The sequence below is a fragment of the Aplidium turbinatum genome, chromosome 11 (assembly GCF_918807975.1).
Source record: "Aplidium turbinatum chromosome 11, kaAplTurb1.1, whole genome shotgun sequence".
Lineage (NCBI taxonomy): Eukaryota > Metazoa > Chordata > Ascidiacea > Aplousobranchia > Polyclinidae > Aplidium > Aplidium turbinatum.
Genome location: NC_137482.1, coordinates 7,569,043 through 7,584,780, shown reverse-complemented (window position 1 = coordinate 7,584,780; position 15,738 = coordinate 7,569,043). Strand labels below are relative to the sequence as shown.

Sequence of the window (15,738 nt, the reverse complement as noted above, 5' to 3'; positions counted from 1 at the left end):
ACAAATGTTGCTAAATCAACCAAACATGCCAGATCTGATGCTGATAAGCGTTCCATCATTCAGAGAAGTAGAAATTAAGCACTGATTTATGCAGCAGACATATTACCAGAAATTGTATTTAAATGTGACATTCATCCATTAATTTAAACTGCATCGATTTGATCTGATAAACAACTTAACGTGCCAGGTGAGCATTTCATCATTCAGTGAAAGTGTATTCAAAATCTTCAATTTCAATGATATTTTTGAAGTAGGTCTTTTAAAAAACGGGAACACGATAAAAATAAATATGAATTCATAATAAGCATGATTTTCGTGCTCTTGGAAACGGTACTGCGTCTCTTATGTTGTGTATTCCCAAAATAAATCCCACAAGCCTATCAAAACCCATTCCATATCCAGAATGGGGAACGTTGCCATATCGTCGCAAGTCCAAGTACCACTCATATTTTTCTCGCATGCCAAGATTGTCTAGTTTCTCTCGCAAGATATGTAGTCTGTGTTCGCGGACGCTTCCGCCGCACAATTCCCCACAATACGGAAATAATAAATCCACAGCAGAAACCTAAACAGACGAAGTGTGTAAATTGCGTTGAAGAGTTTAAGCAACGATAGACAAGTCAACATTTTTCAGTCGGTAGTGAAATTGAATAAATTATGTCCAGCGAATCAATAAACATTTTAGGTCAAAAACACTTTAAAGTGTAACATCGAAAAATAAGCAAAACAACTTGTCTGAAAAATTCCTCAGCCCAGTTTGAGCTTAGAGGATTCATGGCCATGATGGATGATTCCGTTTAAAAAAATAGTGCAATTGGATTTTCCGTAAGAACTTCCCCTTGGACTGATGCATAGTCCTGTTACTCAACGCAACAAACGGTTTAACAGCCTCATTTTTTAATCATAAATCGATTTCGCTATCACAGCATCCTCAGTATGATCATATCATGCTCTTGACATGGATGATCATACTGAGGATGCTGTGATAGCGAAATCAATTTATGATTAAAAAATGAGGCTGGTAAACCGTTTGTTGCGTTGAGTAGCAGGACTATACTAATGATGCGAGACAGTCAACCGCTTCAAGTGGACAGTTTGCTTGGTTGGTTCACAAAAAGAGAAAGTTTTATTAGTCAATCGGACTGATGCAAAAGGTTTCTTCAGCAGCTGAACCCTGGCCGTTGGTTGATAATGTTGTTGATACGCTTGTTAATGTTGATACGCTGTAATAGGCTACTGCGGTGCACGTTGCTTGGTTTGTTGATGCAAGCAGCTTCGTAAGGTTCAGTATCAAATTTCTACAACTTTGGATGCAATCAACCTCTACTTACTGTCTTTCCATCAGGGTTAGCAAACATATAGAATGGCTTGGAAATAGAGGGAAAGTCGGTGATGAAAACCGGCACATTATCGCAGTGTTTCACCAGAAAGTTTTCCTGTTCAGTGTTAATATCGTCACCCCAAGATGGCGCTGGTGTAACAAACTGTTTCCGGTTGTTTTGTAAAATGCTGACAGCCTCGGTGTAAGTCAACCTGCAAAAAGATGTAAAGTAACGTTCGTATTTTATAACAAGACAACAAAGTAGTAAAAAAAAGTACGGAATGGCCCGTTTCGGCTAGTCCGATTCGGCTGATCCGATTAGGCTAGTCCGATTCGGCTAGTTCGATTCGGCTAGTTCCCTATTCGGCAAATTTTTGAAAATCCAACCATAATCCTTCTGTAATCCAACAAAATCCTTAAGTAAATCCAACAAACCAGCCGAAAAAGACTGCAGCCGAATCGGACTAGCCGAATCGGACCAGCCGAATCGGACTAGCCGAATAGTAGCAGACCCAAAAAAGTAAGCCATCAACCCAAAAGGTAGGCTACTACTGTAGGAAACAAAATTTTAATACCATAACTGATACTGCAGAAACTTCACTCAGTTAACCTTGGTGGTTGGGCTCGTGTCACCAGTTGACACCCTCTCCAAGCATGCAAATTTGCCAGGACTCAGTCCGAGGAGAAAGACTCACACAACTGCCAGTATCCCTTTAACATGATGATAACATTTAACCTCAAAATGTAGTTGTTTTTGAAAGGCTCCGAAACATTCATAAGACTTCAAAAACCCTATAAACATCTAGGCTATTCAAAATGAGGAATATGTATTTTCGTATGAAGCCAGACGAAAAGAGTAGATTGTATACCTTCTGTATTTCTTGACAGCAGATGCTTCGACAGTCTGTTTATGCTGTCCAGTTAAATCTTTGAAAAAGTGATTTTGTTCCAGCCAGCATTTCTCATAAGTTTCACGAAGAATTACTTTTAGGTTGTCTTCCATTAGATCCATAATATCTTCTAAACACTGCAGAATAAAGAACGATCCAGGCAACGCTTACATTATTTTCTCAGTTCAGATGAAAAACAACCGCTATGCAGGCACCTTTAGTCATCTAAAAAATATTGTGCAAACTTTAAAAATGAAAACTTTGTGGTCTGATAGCTGATCATGATGAGATATTCCAGTGATTGAATCCCCTCGTAAAGGGATAATTTCTTGTTTCGCGAAAAACAAACCCCTTGAGGTAATAGTTATTATCAGTATGAAAAAGTATTTTTTGAAGCCTTCCCCTTCATGGCATTTTCACGTATCCAGTAGAGGCTTTCAACCACTGACGTAAAATCAGATATTAAAGATGACAAATTGTTCTTTGTAGGTTATTTTACTTAGCTTACGTTTACTGGTGACACTGAATGAAGAACTAATTTTCTTGCTGACTTGTATCTAAGAGTAGGAAAATCTATTGACTAACAGATATTATTGCCGTATTTTTAGACATTCGTTTATCGAATGAACTATCATAAAATGGACAAAGAAATACAGTATTACGGTAGATGAATGCAAAACTGTGTTATAATAATTCATATACATGCAAAAACTGAAAAGCGTTTTACCGTATACCTGAGTAAAAGGAACTTCAACTTCGAGCATGCGGAATTCACTTAAGTGTTTCCGTGTGATGCCCCTTTCCGCTCGAAAAGCTGGACTTAACGTGTAAACATCTCCTACTCCCAAAGCACAAGCTTCCAAATGCAACTGACCAGAGACAGTCAAATATGCAGGAGTACCAAAAAAACTACCGTTTTGAGAAGCAGGGTCATGGTGGTCAAGTACATTGTTTTCGTTATCGCCAAACTGATTTTCAGTATTTTCAGTGTCAAGTTGTGTGGGAATGTCTTCATCATTGTTGTCTTCAACTGTCTCCGAATTTACTTCAAACATTGCACCTGCGCCTTCGCAATCGCTTGATGTTAACAGGGGAGTGTGAACATGAAGAAAACCTTGTTTCTGAAAATAAAACAATGTCATACACAGTGTATAATGGTAATCGACTGCAGAAGGGATAGTGAAGTAATCAATTATCCGCTTTATCAGAATAGCAATTACTGTGGCGACCCAGTCATCAACAGTTCAACACCTATAGTACATTTTCACCAACACATAAAGCAGAAAATTCATCTTTACCGTACTTGAAAGTAATTATGGATTTCCATTTCCAAAGTGTTTCTCGTACGCAGCACGCTGGCCATTGCAGTTTCCTTAGCACGAAGATGAGGCAGTGTACGTTGATATTGCATGTCATGATTGGCATGTTTTAAGAAAGGATAATTCTATTGAAAAGAATGTCTGAAGGAAATACATGGTAAAGAAATAGAAACAAGATAGCGTTGTAAAATTTCAAATAAAACACATTGTCTTTGCACTAGAAAAAGTTGCAGCAGTTTAATCGTGACGTTGTGGAATCGAGATTGGGGCATTTAGAGCCATTACAAGTCGATCATTAAAAAACATGGGCCATAGTTGGATATTGTTGTTGTCTACAGCACTGCGTTTTAAGTGACACAAAAGACTGTTACTTACATCAGAACAATTACTGCAAAGTAGTTGCAATTCATACTATGGTACATTCGGAATAATAAACACTTAGACTTACACCATACTCACAAACTCAAAAAATTGAATTAAATTCTTGATTATGGTTTTAGAGACAATGCACTACAACATAATCAAGTATTTTACGATGCACATGAATGATTAATCAAAACGGGCAATACACCCAAATGCCAGTGAAGATTCACTACCTCATCATATGCTCCAAGAACATCAATCTCTTGGCAGGCAAACTCAATTCCATCTTTATGTAATTTTGTGTTTACAAAATTTCCTGTCGCTTGAATGGATGCTCCATAACTTATTCCGCTAAAAATAGTATTGTTCAGTAGAGGGTAAAATCACGGTCAAGAATTACTAGAAACGAGGATGTTTTACCTGACTAGTATGACATCATTGCCAAACAATTGTCAAACACTTACGCTTACCATTAAGTTCATCACAAGGTTAGTGCTTGTCAGATTTCAATGTGCCAGACAATTTATTTTTTCATTTCTGAGTCATACTTATATAAAAAACTGCAGACATATACCGTATTGAAAACAGTAAACACACCTTAGCCACACACTGCAGGATGCAAATTATATACCTTTTAAACTTTTCTGGATCCACAACAACCTGCAGGCATTTTAGGGTGGAGCCATCATTGATATCAAGAAAAATTGCTTTTTTGTGCTTACGCACAGAACGAACCCATCCCTGTGAAAATAAACATACAATCAATCAACCTGTTTTTTTGTGGAATAATTCTACTGTAATCATAAAAGACATTGTCAGAAATATCAACTTTACACAAGTACAAAAAATTCTGGCATTGTGAGATATTTAGAAACTGTGTGGTCAAGTAGCAAGAATGTGTGCAAGATGTTCAAAAGGCTGTTGGTTTCACACTGCTCCAGGGATGGTAGCTATCTTATCACGGAATGGCCCGTTTCGGTGAGTCCGATTCGGTGAGTCCGATTCGGTTAGTCCGATTCGGTGAGTCCGATCCCTTAACGGGGGATTTTTTCAATTTTTTTTTTAAATTATCGGGTACCATAGCCTAACTATCATTGCCGTTTTAGGGTTAGGGGTTAGGGGTTTAGGTTAGGGGTTAGAAGTTAGTAACTCACCGAATCAGACTCACCGAATTGGACTCACCGAATCGGACTCACCGAATAGTAGCAGACCCATCTTATCAAGACATTAAATGACAGTGACATTTTAAAATAATGGGACCAGCCAACTCGATGAGCATATGTTTCTTTGCTGCTTCCAGTTGTCTGTTGTGATGTATCTGTGACAGCAATGCACTGTATGCTGTTGTAATATGCTGCACAAAATATATCTCAGCTCTTATTATTGTTGTTACAGATATTATAAATCTGACACTTTTCAAAAATGTTTTACAAGTAGTAACAATAATATTGTATTAGATGTTGTAAGCACCGAGATGCTTTTTCATCTTTGTGATTTACATAATGCAGTTGCTGTCAAATTAGGTTAACATTTCCACTTTCATAACTAAAAACAATTAATAATATCTGATAACATACCATAATAAACCTTCATAAGAGATAATAACGGTAGCACAACATGCAAAAAAACTGTAATATATATATGAAAAATACATAATAGCACAATAATACTATAATTTAATATAATAGGTCATAAAATGATTCCAAGGTAAATTTCAATGGGTTTACATCTACAGGTGGCCTTTAATAAGAACTAAATCATGTTTTCTAACACATATATAAATGATGTTAACCAACTAATCCATAAAGACACATGAATCTCTAGTAACCATTTTGCTTTGTAAATATTATTTATATAAATTAACCAAAAAACTTTTTTTTGTTTTGTTTAAGTACTGGTACATATATGATATCATGTGTAAGACATTACCTGAACTTGACTATGTCTTGGGAAGTTGGCTTTATCATTTAAAATATCTTTTATCCGCACTTTATCTACTGATGTAATTCCATAAAATCGTTTGCATACACGAGCAAACATATTATATTGTTTATTAAATCTTGTAACACAACAATATAGGCTAGTCAAATAACTTGTAAGACATCAAAGTACCGTAGTTGAGGAGTTTATTCTTTCACCACCCTAAAATTTCAACATTTATCTGCCCTGCATTGATACTGTATGAGCCAATCATTCTTACTAAAGAGTGAGCAGTCATTAAAACCTAGTAAACCAGCAGAATTTGCCCTAGTAGCTCCGTAGATTAAGTGCCTGAGTTTGTGCACAATGAAATTGCTAGATCAAGCAATACTGGTTGGTTGCTGAGGAGTGCACTTAAGCATCACATGTGGAGGATTGCTCTCTATTTTGTAACACCAGGTAGATGTTACACACAACAACACTTCAATAATAATAAAAAACTCCCCTCTGTCAATCCAAGCCTTAAAGCAGCCGGCGGCCATGGCCGCTAAGTAGTGCTTGAATGACCGCCAGTACTACCTCCACGGTCGGCCAAGTTTGGCCGCCGGTTTCTTTTAGCCAATTATTTAATTTCGCAATAGAATAATATCCAGAATTGTATGGAATATCCAGCTGTGATCACCAGCGCTGTACGTCTTGTTTGTAATTCCCGACGTTTATTTTAACAAAGTCTTAATCCGAAGTGCTAATTTACATCGGCTGGCAATATTGTCGTTTTTATGTCGATTCAATGTTGTCGGACATTGATTCGTTGGTAAAAAGGAGAACTAGGTTAGTTGACATCCCAAGAGAAAACACGTGTCTTCATAGTTGAGAAATGTTCACGCTATGGGCTAGTGACTTCACACCCTCAATGGTGACATCATATCGGTATAAATGGTCAGGTTTTATGAAAGGCGGTATGCAGTTGAAACAATTTAGTGTCGTTAGATGGTCCTGCAATACTGGATTACAATCTCGATAAAGTAGTTATTGCGTGGTACAACGATTCTATTGCAAAACATCGCCCAAACTTCAACAACGTTAAGTGATCATTTTAGCATTGTTGCAAGTTTAATTCTATTTACTTGTGCTATCGTTATTTGTATTTTGGCCTCCAAGCGCGCAAATTTGGCCGCCGAGAAGGAGCTCTCGGTAGGCCATGATGGCTGCCAGAAAAAAACACGAGTTTTAAGGCCTGCAATCTCAACAGCTGGGCCTGCGTCTGTGGTTCAAAGCCTCTACAACAGTGGTTCCCAAACTTTTTCAGCTTGTGGCACACTAGAAAAATTATGAAACGCTTGCGGCACACTTGCAAGAGAAGAAAAGTTGGTTTAAAAAAAATATTTTCACTTGTGCAATGGATGTGCTTGTTTATAGTTTTATACTAACATATACGACTGAAATGAGGTTGCATTGTTGACAAATATATCCGCATTTCATCGTCAATTCTAAGCAGTCTCTCTCATTTGCAGCTTTTAATTTCAGTCAAAACAGAAAAGCCATGTTCACATAGCCATGAAGATGAAATGGCAATATAATTTGGATAGATTTTGCACCGATCATGGAATAGGATTTGGAAGTAGACAGCCAAATCTCATCTAAGTTTTTTGTGGAAACAGCGTTTGTAAAAACGGGTCGTTTTGTAAATCAATGGCTGTTCTTCTGCTTCTGCAGAAAGAATGCTTCATTGCTTCCAGATGGTGGGAAGTAATGTTGCAGTGCAATTGCAAGCTGAAGTCCAGACAATGCGCTCACGATTTGCGGAAGGATTTTTTGCATATGAGTTGATTCATAAAGAGCGGGAAACGAAACAAAGGCTTTCTCCGAGACTTTTATTCCCCCCCCCCCCCCCCCATTGTAGGACAACCATCAGTACAAACGCTCACGCAGCTACTGCATTTCAACTCAGAAAGCAAAATATTTTCATCTGCCAATTTGAATAGGCTATGTCTTCTCCTTTCGTTGTGTCCTTCAATTCTTTACAAAACAAACATTTATTTAACAATGTTTCAGTGTTAATGAAGAGAATAAAAGCCAGCGAATGAGATTTCCCAGTTCTGTCAGTAATTCCGTTAACTTGTAAAGATCATAGTAGTAGTAGTACAGACAGCTCATTGTCTGTAGCAACAGTGTTCGCGAACTTGAACCATTAAATCTGAAGATAGCTCTTCTATCCTTTGTGAAATTATGTTATTTGACAACGGAACTCTAACTTTTTCAGGAGAAGCATTACCAAACATTTCTTCAACAACAACAACAACGGCTAATACCGGTCCAATTACTGTTTCTGCATCCGTGTGTGCTTTTTTGTGTTTCGCCAACAAGTGAGCCACTTTGTAACTTGCGATCAATCCTTTTTCCGGCGGCTTAAGGTAAGCTATTCATGATCTTTGCTTGCTTGTTTGTTTGGGACTTCAGGTTCGCAAAATATCCTTTTGATTTATCCTGCAATGTTGGATGATTTTTCTCCAAATGTCCGCTAAGCTTACTGGGAACAAGCGACTCATTAGATAAGGCTTTATTGCAGATAATGCAGAAAGGTTGTTGGTTATCTTCGGGTCCTGAAGCAATAAACCCCTACTGAACGTATTCTTTCACAGATGATTTATGACGTAAACTTTCACAGACTTACTCATCCACGGATTAGGCCAAGATCCGAGCTTGGGCTTATAGTTGCACAATTTTATGATATAGCCTAGGTAGCTGCTGTACATATCTAATCTGTCAGTGTTGAGCGGAGTGTGATTTTTGAGACTCTATTCCTACTCCATGAAATCAAACTCCACACCAATTCAACTCCACAAAATCTCATCATTTTTTGACTCTGAATCCACTCCAAATTATACTTTTGAGTAAATCGTCGTCGTCTGAGCTTCTGGGGCCGAGGGTCCATACGCGCCGACTTCCGGGGGGGCCGGGGGGCGGCGCCCCCCGTAAACTTATGGCTGAGGGGCAACAAAAATGGTTATTATAAATGGTGTTTCAAAGATAAAACACTTCGCGAAAGAGATTTAGATTATTTAAACGGACTTAAAGAATGCCGAAAGCGAAAAATAGCCTACGTTGCTCTTCCCCGCAAAACAGCAGCTGATCGCATGAGTTTCTCATACGGTATTGAAATTTCAAAGTAGACGATTGCGCTGCTGGAATAGTCACGTAACTATTCACAGCAATATTAAGTAAACCAGCTAAACTAGACGCACTAATTTCAACGAGGTCTTCCCGCTGTGAGATCAATTATGATTCAACAGAACACATTGTTTTGTTCGCACTTCGCAATGTGTGAGAATTAAATCGAAAACCGATAAAAGAAAAGGTGTTTAATGGTCTTGGTCGCAGATATTGTCTGCATTAACGACGTCTCTTACCGCTATTATCACCTAGCTAACCTGACATCATTGTTTTATGCGGCGCTAAGGTTTGACATCGACTTCAACGATCATGGAATGTTACGTAATAAGAACGATTATATCTTACACGCAAAAATAAATTTTCTTTCCGCTGTTTTGTCTCGTGAGCTTTGCATATTGCTCAACAAGTGCACAAAGTTTAGAATTGACAAGAAATCATTAAATTTGAAAATTAAGTTCGAATCACTGCAAATAAACGTATTCAAAACTTTTAATTCGGCCGACACCATTTCAAACTCCGTAATCTACGTCGGCAATGATTTTGCAGGAGTAAAATGCGTTCGTTTTGAAAACTGCCGAGCTGGAGACAACAGCTTGTCCCGTGTGTAAGTTGAACCTGTCTTTTTGAGGTGAAAATCACTTGCGAACATCTCGACCTATACTCGAGTTCGAGTATACGGTATTCGATAAAAGACTATAAAGACTTTCGATAAAAAACAGAAGAGAAAACACTTCGTCTTTGTTAGCGTTTTGAAGGTAAGTAATTAGCAAAACGAGGTTAATAAAACTGATAGCGGGTTTCCACTCTGCTTAAAATCATGATTTTTAGCGTTTTATTTCGATAACTTCGCTGTCTTGATCGTTGTTATTCGCTCGCACGAAAAGGAAATGAATCGGCTTGTTTTCCAACTGTTCGAATTATGAGCTAACAATATCAAAATTTTTATGACTGGGCGTACTGCATGCGTAAAACTAATCGTTTCAAGCAGCGGTTCTAATAAATTCGGTTAGCGACTTAGGTGTCAATATAAACAACCCAGCCAGCAAGCCTATATGGGCCCCACATGGGGACCCATATGAGCTGATGTACGGGCCCCATGTGAGATGCCCATATGGGGCCCATACACATTGTGTCCGCGGGCATCACATTGCCCCCATATAGGCTGCCCATATTCATTTATGGGTTGCTCACACTCAAACCACAAATCTAATATGGGCTGCCCATATGAAACCCATAAATCTAATACAGGCTGCCCATATGTATATCAGGTATATAACTGCAGACAGATGCCAAAGTGCAAGCAGTGAACTTTGCGCAATGCATAGCAAGGTGCCCCCAGTAAAGTGCTCAATCGGCGTAAGTCAAGAGCGTCTTTTTTTTTTTTTTTTTTTTTTTTTTTTTTTTTTTTTTTTTTTGCAGACAGTGCACACGATGATGATCTGTTTTATTTTGATCAACAACGCACGAGTAGGTATATAGCTCCATGTGACATTTTCCTATTTGTGGTACGTAAGCACAAAAAATAGTACTACTGCCAACCTTGCCGAAGTGCTCCAACTGCAAGCAGTGAGCTTTGCGCAATGCATAGCAAGGTGCCTCCAGTAATTTTGCTTGTTCAATTTCATTTTGTGTTTGTTTAAAAGATCAATAAAAGTCGTTTGAGACAACTAAAAAATCTCAAAGTCTAGACAAATGCTGATCGAGGTGTATATCATATTAGTATGGGTTGCCCACAAACCTTTGAATCACTGTGTGGGTAGCCCATGGTCTGCCCATAAAAAATGTGGGCAGTCCATGGTCTGCGCATAAAAAATGTGGGCAGCCCATGGCCTGCCCATGAAAAATGTGGGTAGCCCATGGTCTGCCCATAAAAAATGTGGGCAGCCCATCGTCTGCCCATAAAAAATGTGGGCAGCCCATGGCCTGCCCATGAAAAATGTGGGCAGCCCATGATCTGCCCATAAAAAATGTGGGCTGCCCATGTTCTGCCCATAAAAAATGTGGGCAGCCCATGGTCTGCCCATAAACAAAGTGGGCAGCCCATGGTCTGCCCATAAACAAAGTGGGAAGCCCATCAATATTTCATGCTTAGCCCATGATCAATAATTTTATGTGGCTAAATTTCTTAAAATGCATTTATATGATCACGCATTTGAAGATTGGAAGTTTTATATTCCACCTTGTCATTTAGCAACACATTCTGCAAGAAAGCCCATATTGGGCGCATATGGCAAAAACAAAAAAACCCACATAAAACCCACATGCCCACAAGCCCATTAAAATAGTATATGGGGCCCATATGGGCTTGCTGGCTGGGAAGACACTAAGCTTAATCAAAGAACATTTTAATTGAGTAAAATAGCGTTATGGTTATGACGTCATCACCTTTCTCGCCCCCCAAGGTTTTTTGAAAAGTCGGCGCCTATGCGAGGGTCTATCCTTTTACCACCCCAGATTCACGATGTTCCCGGACTACACTGGAAGGCTGCTAGAGAGCAGCCAGTCTTTAGTTTCATCATCCATGACGCGCAGACCTTGTGATAATGCAATGTGATATAGCCAATGCATAGCAAGATAGGTAAGATCACAAAATAACTCAGGGGTGCAAAAATATTTACTCAACTTCAGCAGCATGTCAATGTTTTCAGTGGCGCACTTTTATAAGCATTTTACCACCAGGTCAAACGTTGTGGGAACATTTTTTTTCTGTATACAGAACTTATTTGATTTGGTAAACTGAAATGAAAAGTTGCTGCAACAAACTCAGAATCCACTTCACTCCGAAACTTTTGTGAAAAATAAAACTCCGAATCTACTCCATGCTCAACTCTGGTATCTACATACACAGTTTAACTTTTTTAATTGAATCACTTGCTAAGACTTTTAAGACAAATTTTAATTTCACATTTGATAAAAAAATTGTCTAGATGTCTCGTTCTAGGGAATTCCCGTAATTCTTTTATTCTCGTTGTAGAGAATTCCAGTATTTTTTTTATTTACTTGATATGAAACTTTATATTTTGTGGAAAGAACTCTGCGATCTTGCGATAAAACATAAAACTTATTTATTGATATTCCGCTGCATCAGCATAGTTTTTTCATTTTTGTTCGAAAACCTTACAAAAAAGCATGAAATTCGTTGCAGTACTTTTTTCCTACACGATTTAGATAGCAAAAGCTGGAAAGCATTCTTAAACATGACCACAATCAATCATTTTCTGAAGAGTTGTTTTTTTATAGCACCTTGAACATGTTTAGTTTTACGAATTTTTCATTAGCCTATCCAGGGGCGCCGGAAGCGGGGGGGCAGGGGGGGGCGAATGCCCCCCCTGCCCTCAATTTTTCTGCAGATGGAGGGGCAGGGGGGCAATGGTGCCCTTTTAAAGTCATGTAAGCTACTGCACATTCTACAATATAACAATTTCTGCTTTTCGCCTTAAAACTCGTTGTTTTTTCGGCAGCCATCGTGGCCTACCGGGAGCTCCTTCTCGGCGGCCAAATCTGCGTGCTTGGAGGCCAAAATACAAAATAACGATAGCACAAGTAAATAGAATTAAACTTGCAACAATGCTAAAATCATCACTTAGCTTTGTTGAAGTCTGGGTCTGGGCGACGTCCTACAATAGAATCGTTGCACCACGCAATAACTGCTTCATCGGGATTGTAATCCAGTACTGCGAGACCATGTAACGACACTCGCACGAGTGTCTCCAATGTGGCTGATTTTAAAGAAGTTCGCCACTCATCTAGAATTATTTTTAGCAACGAAAAGCAACGTTCGACATGTGTTGACAATGACGGCAAGGTAATAAAATAAGTATTTCAATGATGTGAAGGACATTACTAAAAGAAGCTTAATTTTTGCAAAATAGGATGATAAAATGTTTTCCCCTCGGATGTCAACTAACCTAGTTCTCCTTTTTAACAACGATTCAATGTCCGACAACATCGATTCGACATAAAAATGACAATATTGCCAGCCGATGTAAATTAGCACTTTCGAATAAGACTTTATTCAAATATACATCGGAAATTACAAACAAGACTTACAGCGCTGTTGATCGGCTGATCGCAGATAGATATATTCCAGCAATAACAAATATTCCCGCACAATGCAACAGTGGCGATTATGACGCGCTAATCTAATTTTGCGTCACTCTTTGACACTACACAGTAGCGTAGCCAAGGGAGGGGTTTTGGGGGTTACAACCCCCCCCCCCCCTTTGGCACGCGTGTGACGTCACGATATTGAGAATGATGCTTTCAGTCAAAAAAAAATTGCCTAATTTTGAACAAAATTGCATTAAAAGAGCGACTTTTGCCAATACCAAACATTTAAACATCTCAGCCAGGAATTAAGCAAAAAGAAAACAGAGATTTAGCTTTATTTCCGAAAAATGCCGAAGAAAACATGATCTTATCCTTTTGCTATGCCACCTGACAACACCATTTTACAGGAATATTCATACCCACATTTTTGTTGAAAATGCTCTCAGAATGCACCAAATTCAAAGTAATTTTTCAAAATTTCCTGAGGGAGGCCCCCCAGACTCCCCGCCGCTGGGTCGTTAAAACCCCCCCCTTTCAAAATTCCTGGCTACGCTACTGACACTACATATTTTCGACAGTTAATCCACGATCATTCTATTGCGAAATTAAATAATTGGCTAGAAGAGACTGGCGGCCAAACTTGGCCGATTGAGGAGGTAGCACCGGCGGTCATTCAAGCACTACTTAGCGGCCATGGCCGCAGGCTGCTTTAAGGCTTGACAGTAGGTTACATCATTATAACATAGGCTTGCCATTTTTTAGAAATGCAAATCCGGGACGCATATAAAACTGCAAATAATCTTAATGTAGGCCTAATACAAAATAATTAATGCAACTATAATTATTTAATATGGGAAAATTACCAATATATTTAAGCCTATTTCTCTAACGAAAGCAAGGGAACTTAACAATATTTATGAGCACATGAATCAGGCCTAATAATATTTTTCTGTGCTAAGTACCTTTTTCGAAAGTAGGCTACAGTGTTAGATTTTATCTTTTCATAAAATTCACTACATGTCAAATCAACATTAATTTTGCAAGTGAGGAGAGCTTTGACATCTGTTCTAGCATTTGGCCTCTGTCATCAGACCACATATTGTTCATAATTGAAAAAATTTGTTCAACTGGTGCTGATGTCCCAGGCAAACAAAACACAAACTCGACAAGGTTTTGAAAGTTTGGAATGGTTATGTTTTTGTTAAAAGTTTACTTTTGTTCAAGAGATGTCGTTGCATTTTGCCATGATTCTTTCCTCTCACTCTTAGACATCTATTTCTTTACCAAAACGTGCTCATCGAAAAAGAAGTCGATGTTGATCATTTGCTTCTGAAACATTTTGTTGATATTTTCCGCAGACCCACTTGAGAAAGAATTGCTTAAGATCACTAGCTCAAAAATTTTTTTTTGCAAATCTCAAATTGAAAACTCCGGGACAAATTGGTTAACCGGGCGAGACAACTGGACAAGGCCTTAAAATCGGGACTGTCCCGGCTAAACCGGGACGTATGGCAAGCCTATAATAACATAGCATGATGCCCTTCTTTGCATACCGGACACTTGTATGCTATCATTATTCAACACATAGTGAGCTGATAGATTAGCATTATCGCTATATCTTATCTTAAAACTTGAAAAAAAATTGGCCTTTTAGTAAACAAAAGTGCCCTTTTTTCGTAATCTTGCCCCCCCAGTCAAAAATCGTTCCGGCGCCCCTGAGCCTATCTGCAGTGGTAGGAAATCATTTTGTTTTGGCAAAGGTGCTGGATAAGCTATAAGTTATTGCAGTGATATACGCGCATACAAAAATATTGACGCCGTCAGCGCAAACGCAAACGTTGGAAAAACCATACGCCGTATGCGTCAACGTAACTTGTAAAAAATGTTGGCGGCGTCAGCGCATACACTAGCGTAAACTCATTTTGTTTGCTAGGTGCCAAACATTCACACGGTATAATCTACTCGAAACAAACAAGTTTTATTTTGAATTTTCACAAAGAAACACAAGCATCTGAAAGTGTTCATCTGACATTTTGCTGCGTTTTGGTTTCAATATGTCTTTGCCCATTGAAAACATTCTTTCATCTGCAGCGCTGAAAGGTATTGGCGTGTTGTAGCGAAAAAAATACATTAAAGGCATACTAAAGGAAAATTTCAAACCGGAATTAAGCATTAAAATGAGTAAACTGAACATTCAAGAATACATTTTAAAAACAATTACCGAAAAAAATTTGTTTTCAATGGCGCTGGCAAGGCCCAAAGTCCAGAGTTTCATTTATTTTCATTTTTTTCAAAATGACCAAAACGTGCAAACACTGCTCGAGAATACGTCATAAAGGCCAGCAATAACAAAAGCCACGTTACCAATCTGATGTTTTGAGCAAACTGTCTGCTGTTTTGATGTTAAAATGTGCTGTTTTGATGTAAATACATACATAGCCTACAGTCAAATCGCCCGCAGTAACAATTATTGCGTGATCGGTTGATTGCTAGCCTTTATGACGTAGACTGTACAGTCGCACGCTTCGTTGCTCAGGCTCAATCTCATTTTGAAAGCCCTGACAAAAGCACGCCCACAATGGTGGTCAGACCGCAATGGGGCAAAATTTTATTGAAAATCGTTTTATGGTAGCATGTTAAACACAAAGAACGTGGAAAATCGCCAAGTCAGGTTTTTCCTTTAGTACCCCTTTAAAAAGTA

At 38.6% G+C, this 15,738-nt stretch overlaps 1 protein-coding gene across 1 annotated transcript; it reads right to left on the bottom strand.

Moving 5' to 3' along the window:
• Positions 1–294: 294 nt before the first annotated feature.
• On the bottom strand, positions 295–5,946 carry LOC145779433 (asparaginyl-tRNA synthetase-like). Its single transcript, XM_082591023.1, has 8 exons — positions 5,823–5,946; positions 4,525–4,634; positions 4,127–4,244; positions 3,515–3,655; positions 2,946–3,332; positions 2,191–2,348; positions 1,332–1,533; positions 295–565 (listed from the first exon to the last, which is right to left on the bottom strand). Exons 1-8 carry the CDS (start codon positions 5,931–5,933, stop codon positions 296–298), a joined length of 1,497 nt encoding a protein of 498 aa, XP_082447149.1. The 5' UTR covers positions 5,934–5,946; the 3' UTR covers position 295.
• Positions 5,947–15,738: the final 9,792 nt, after the last annotated feature.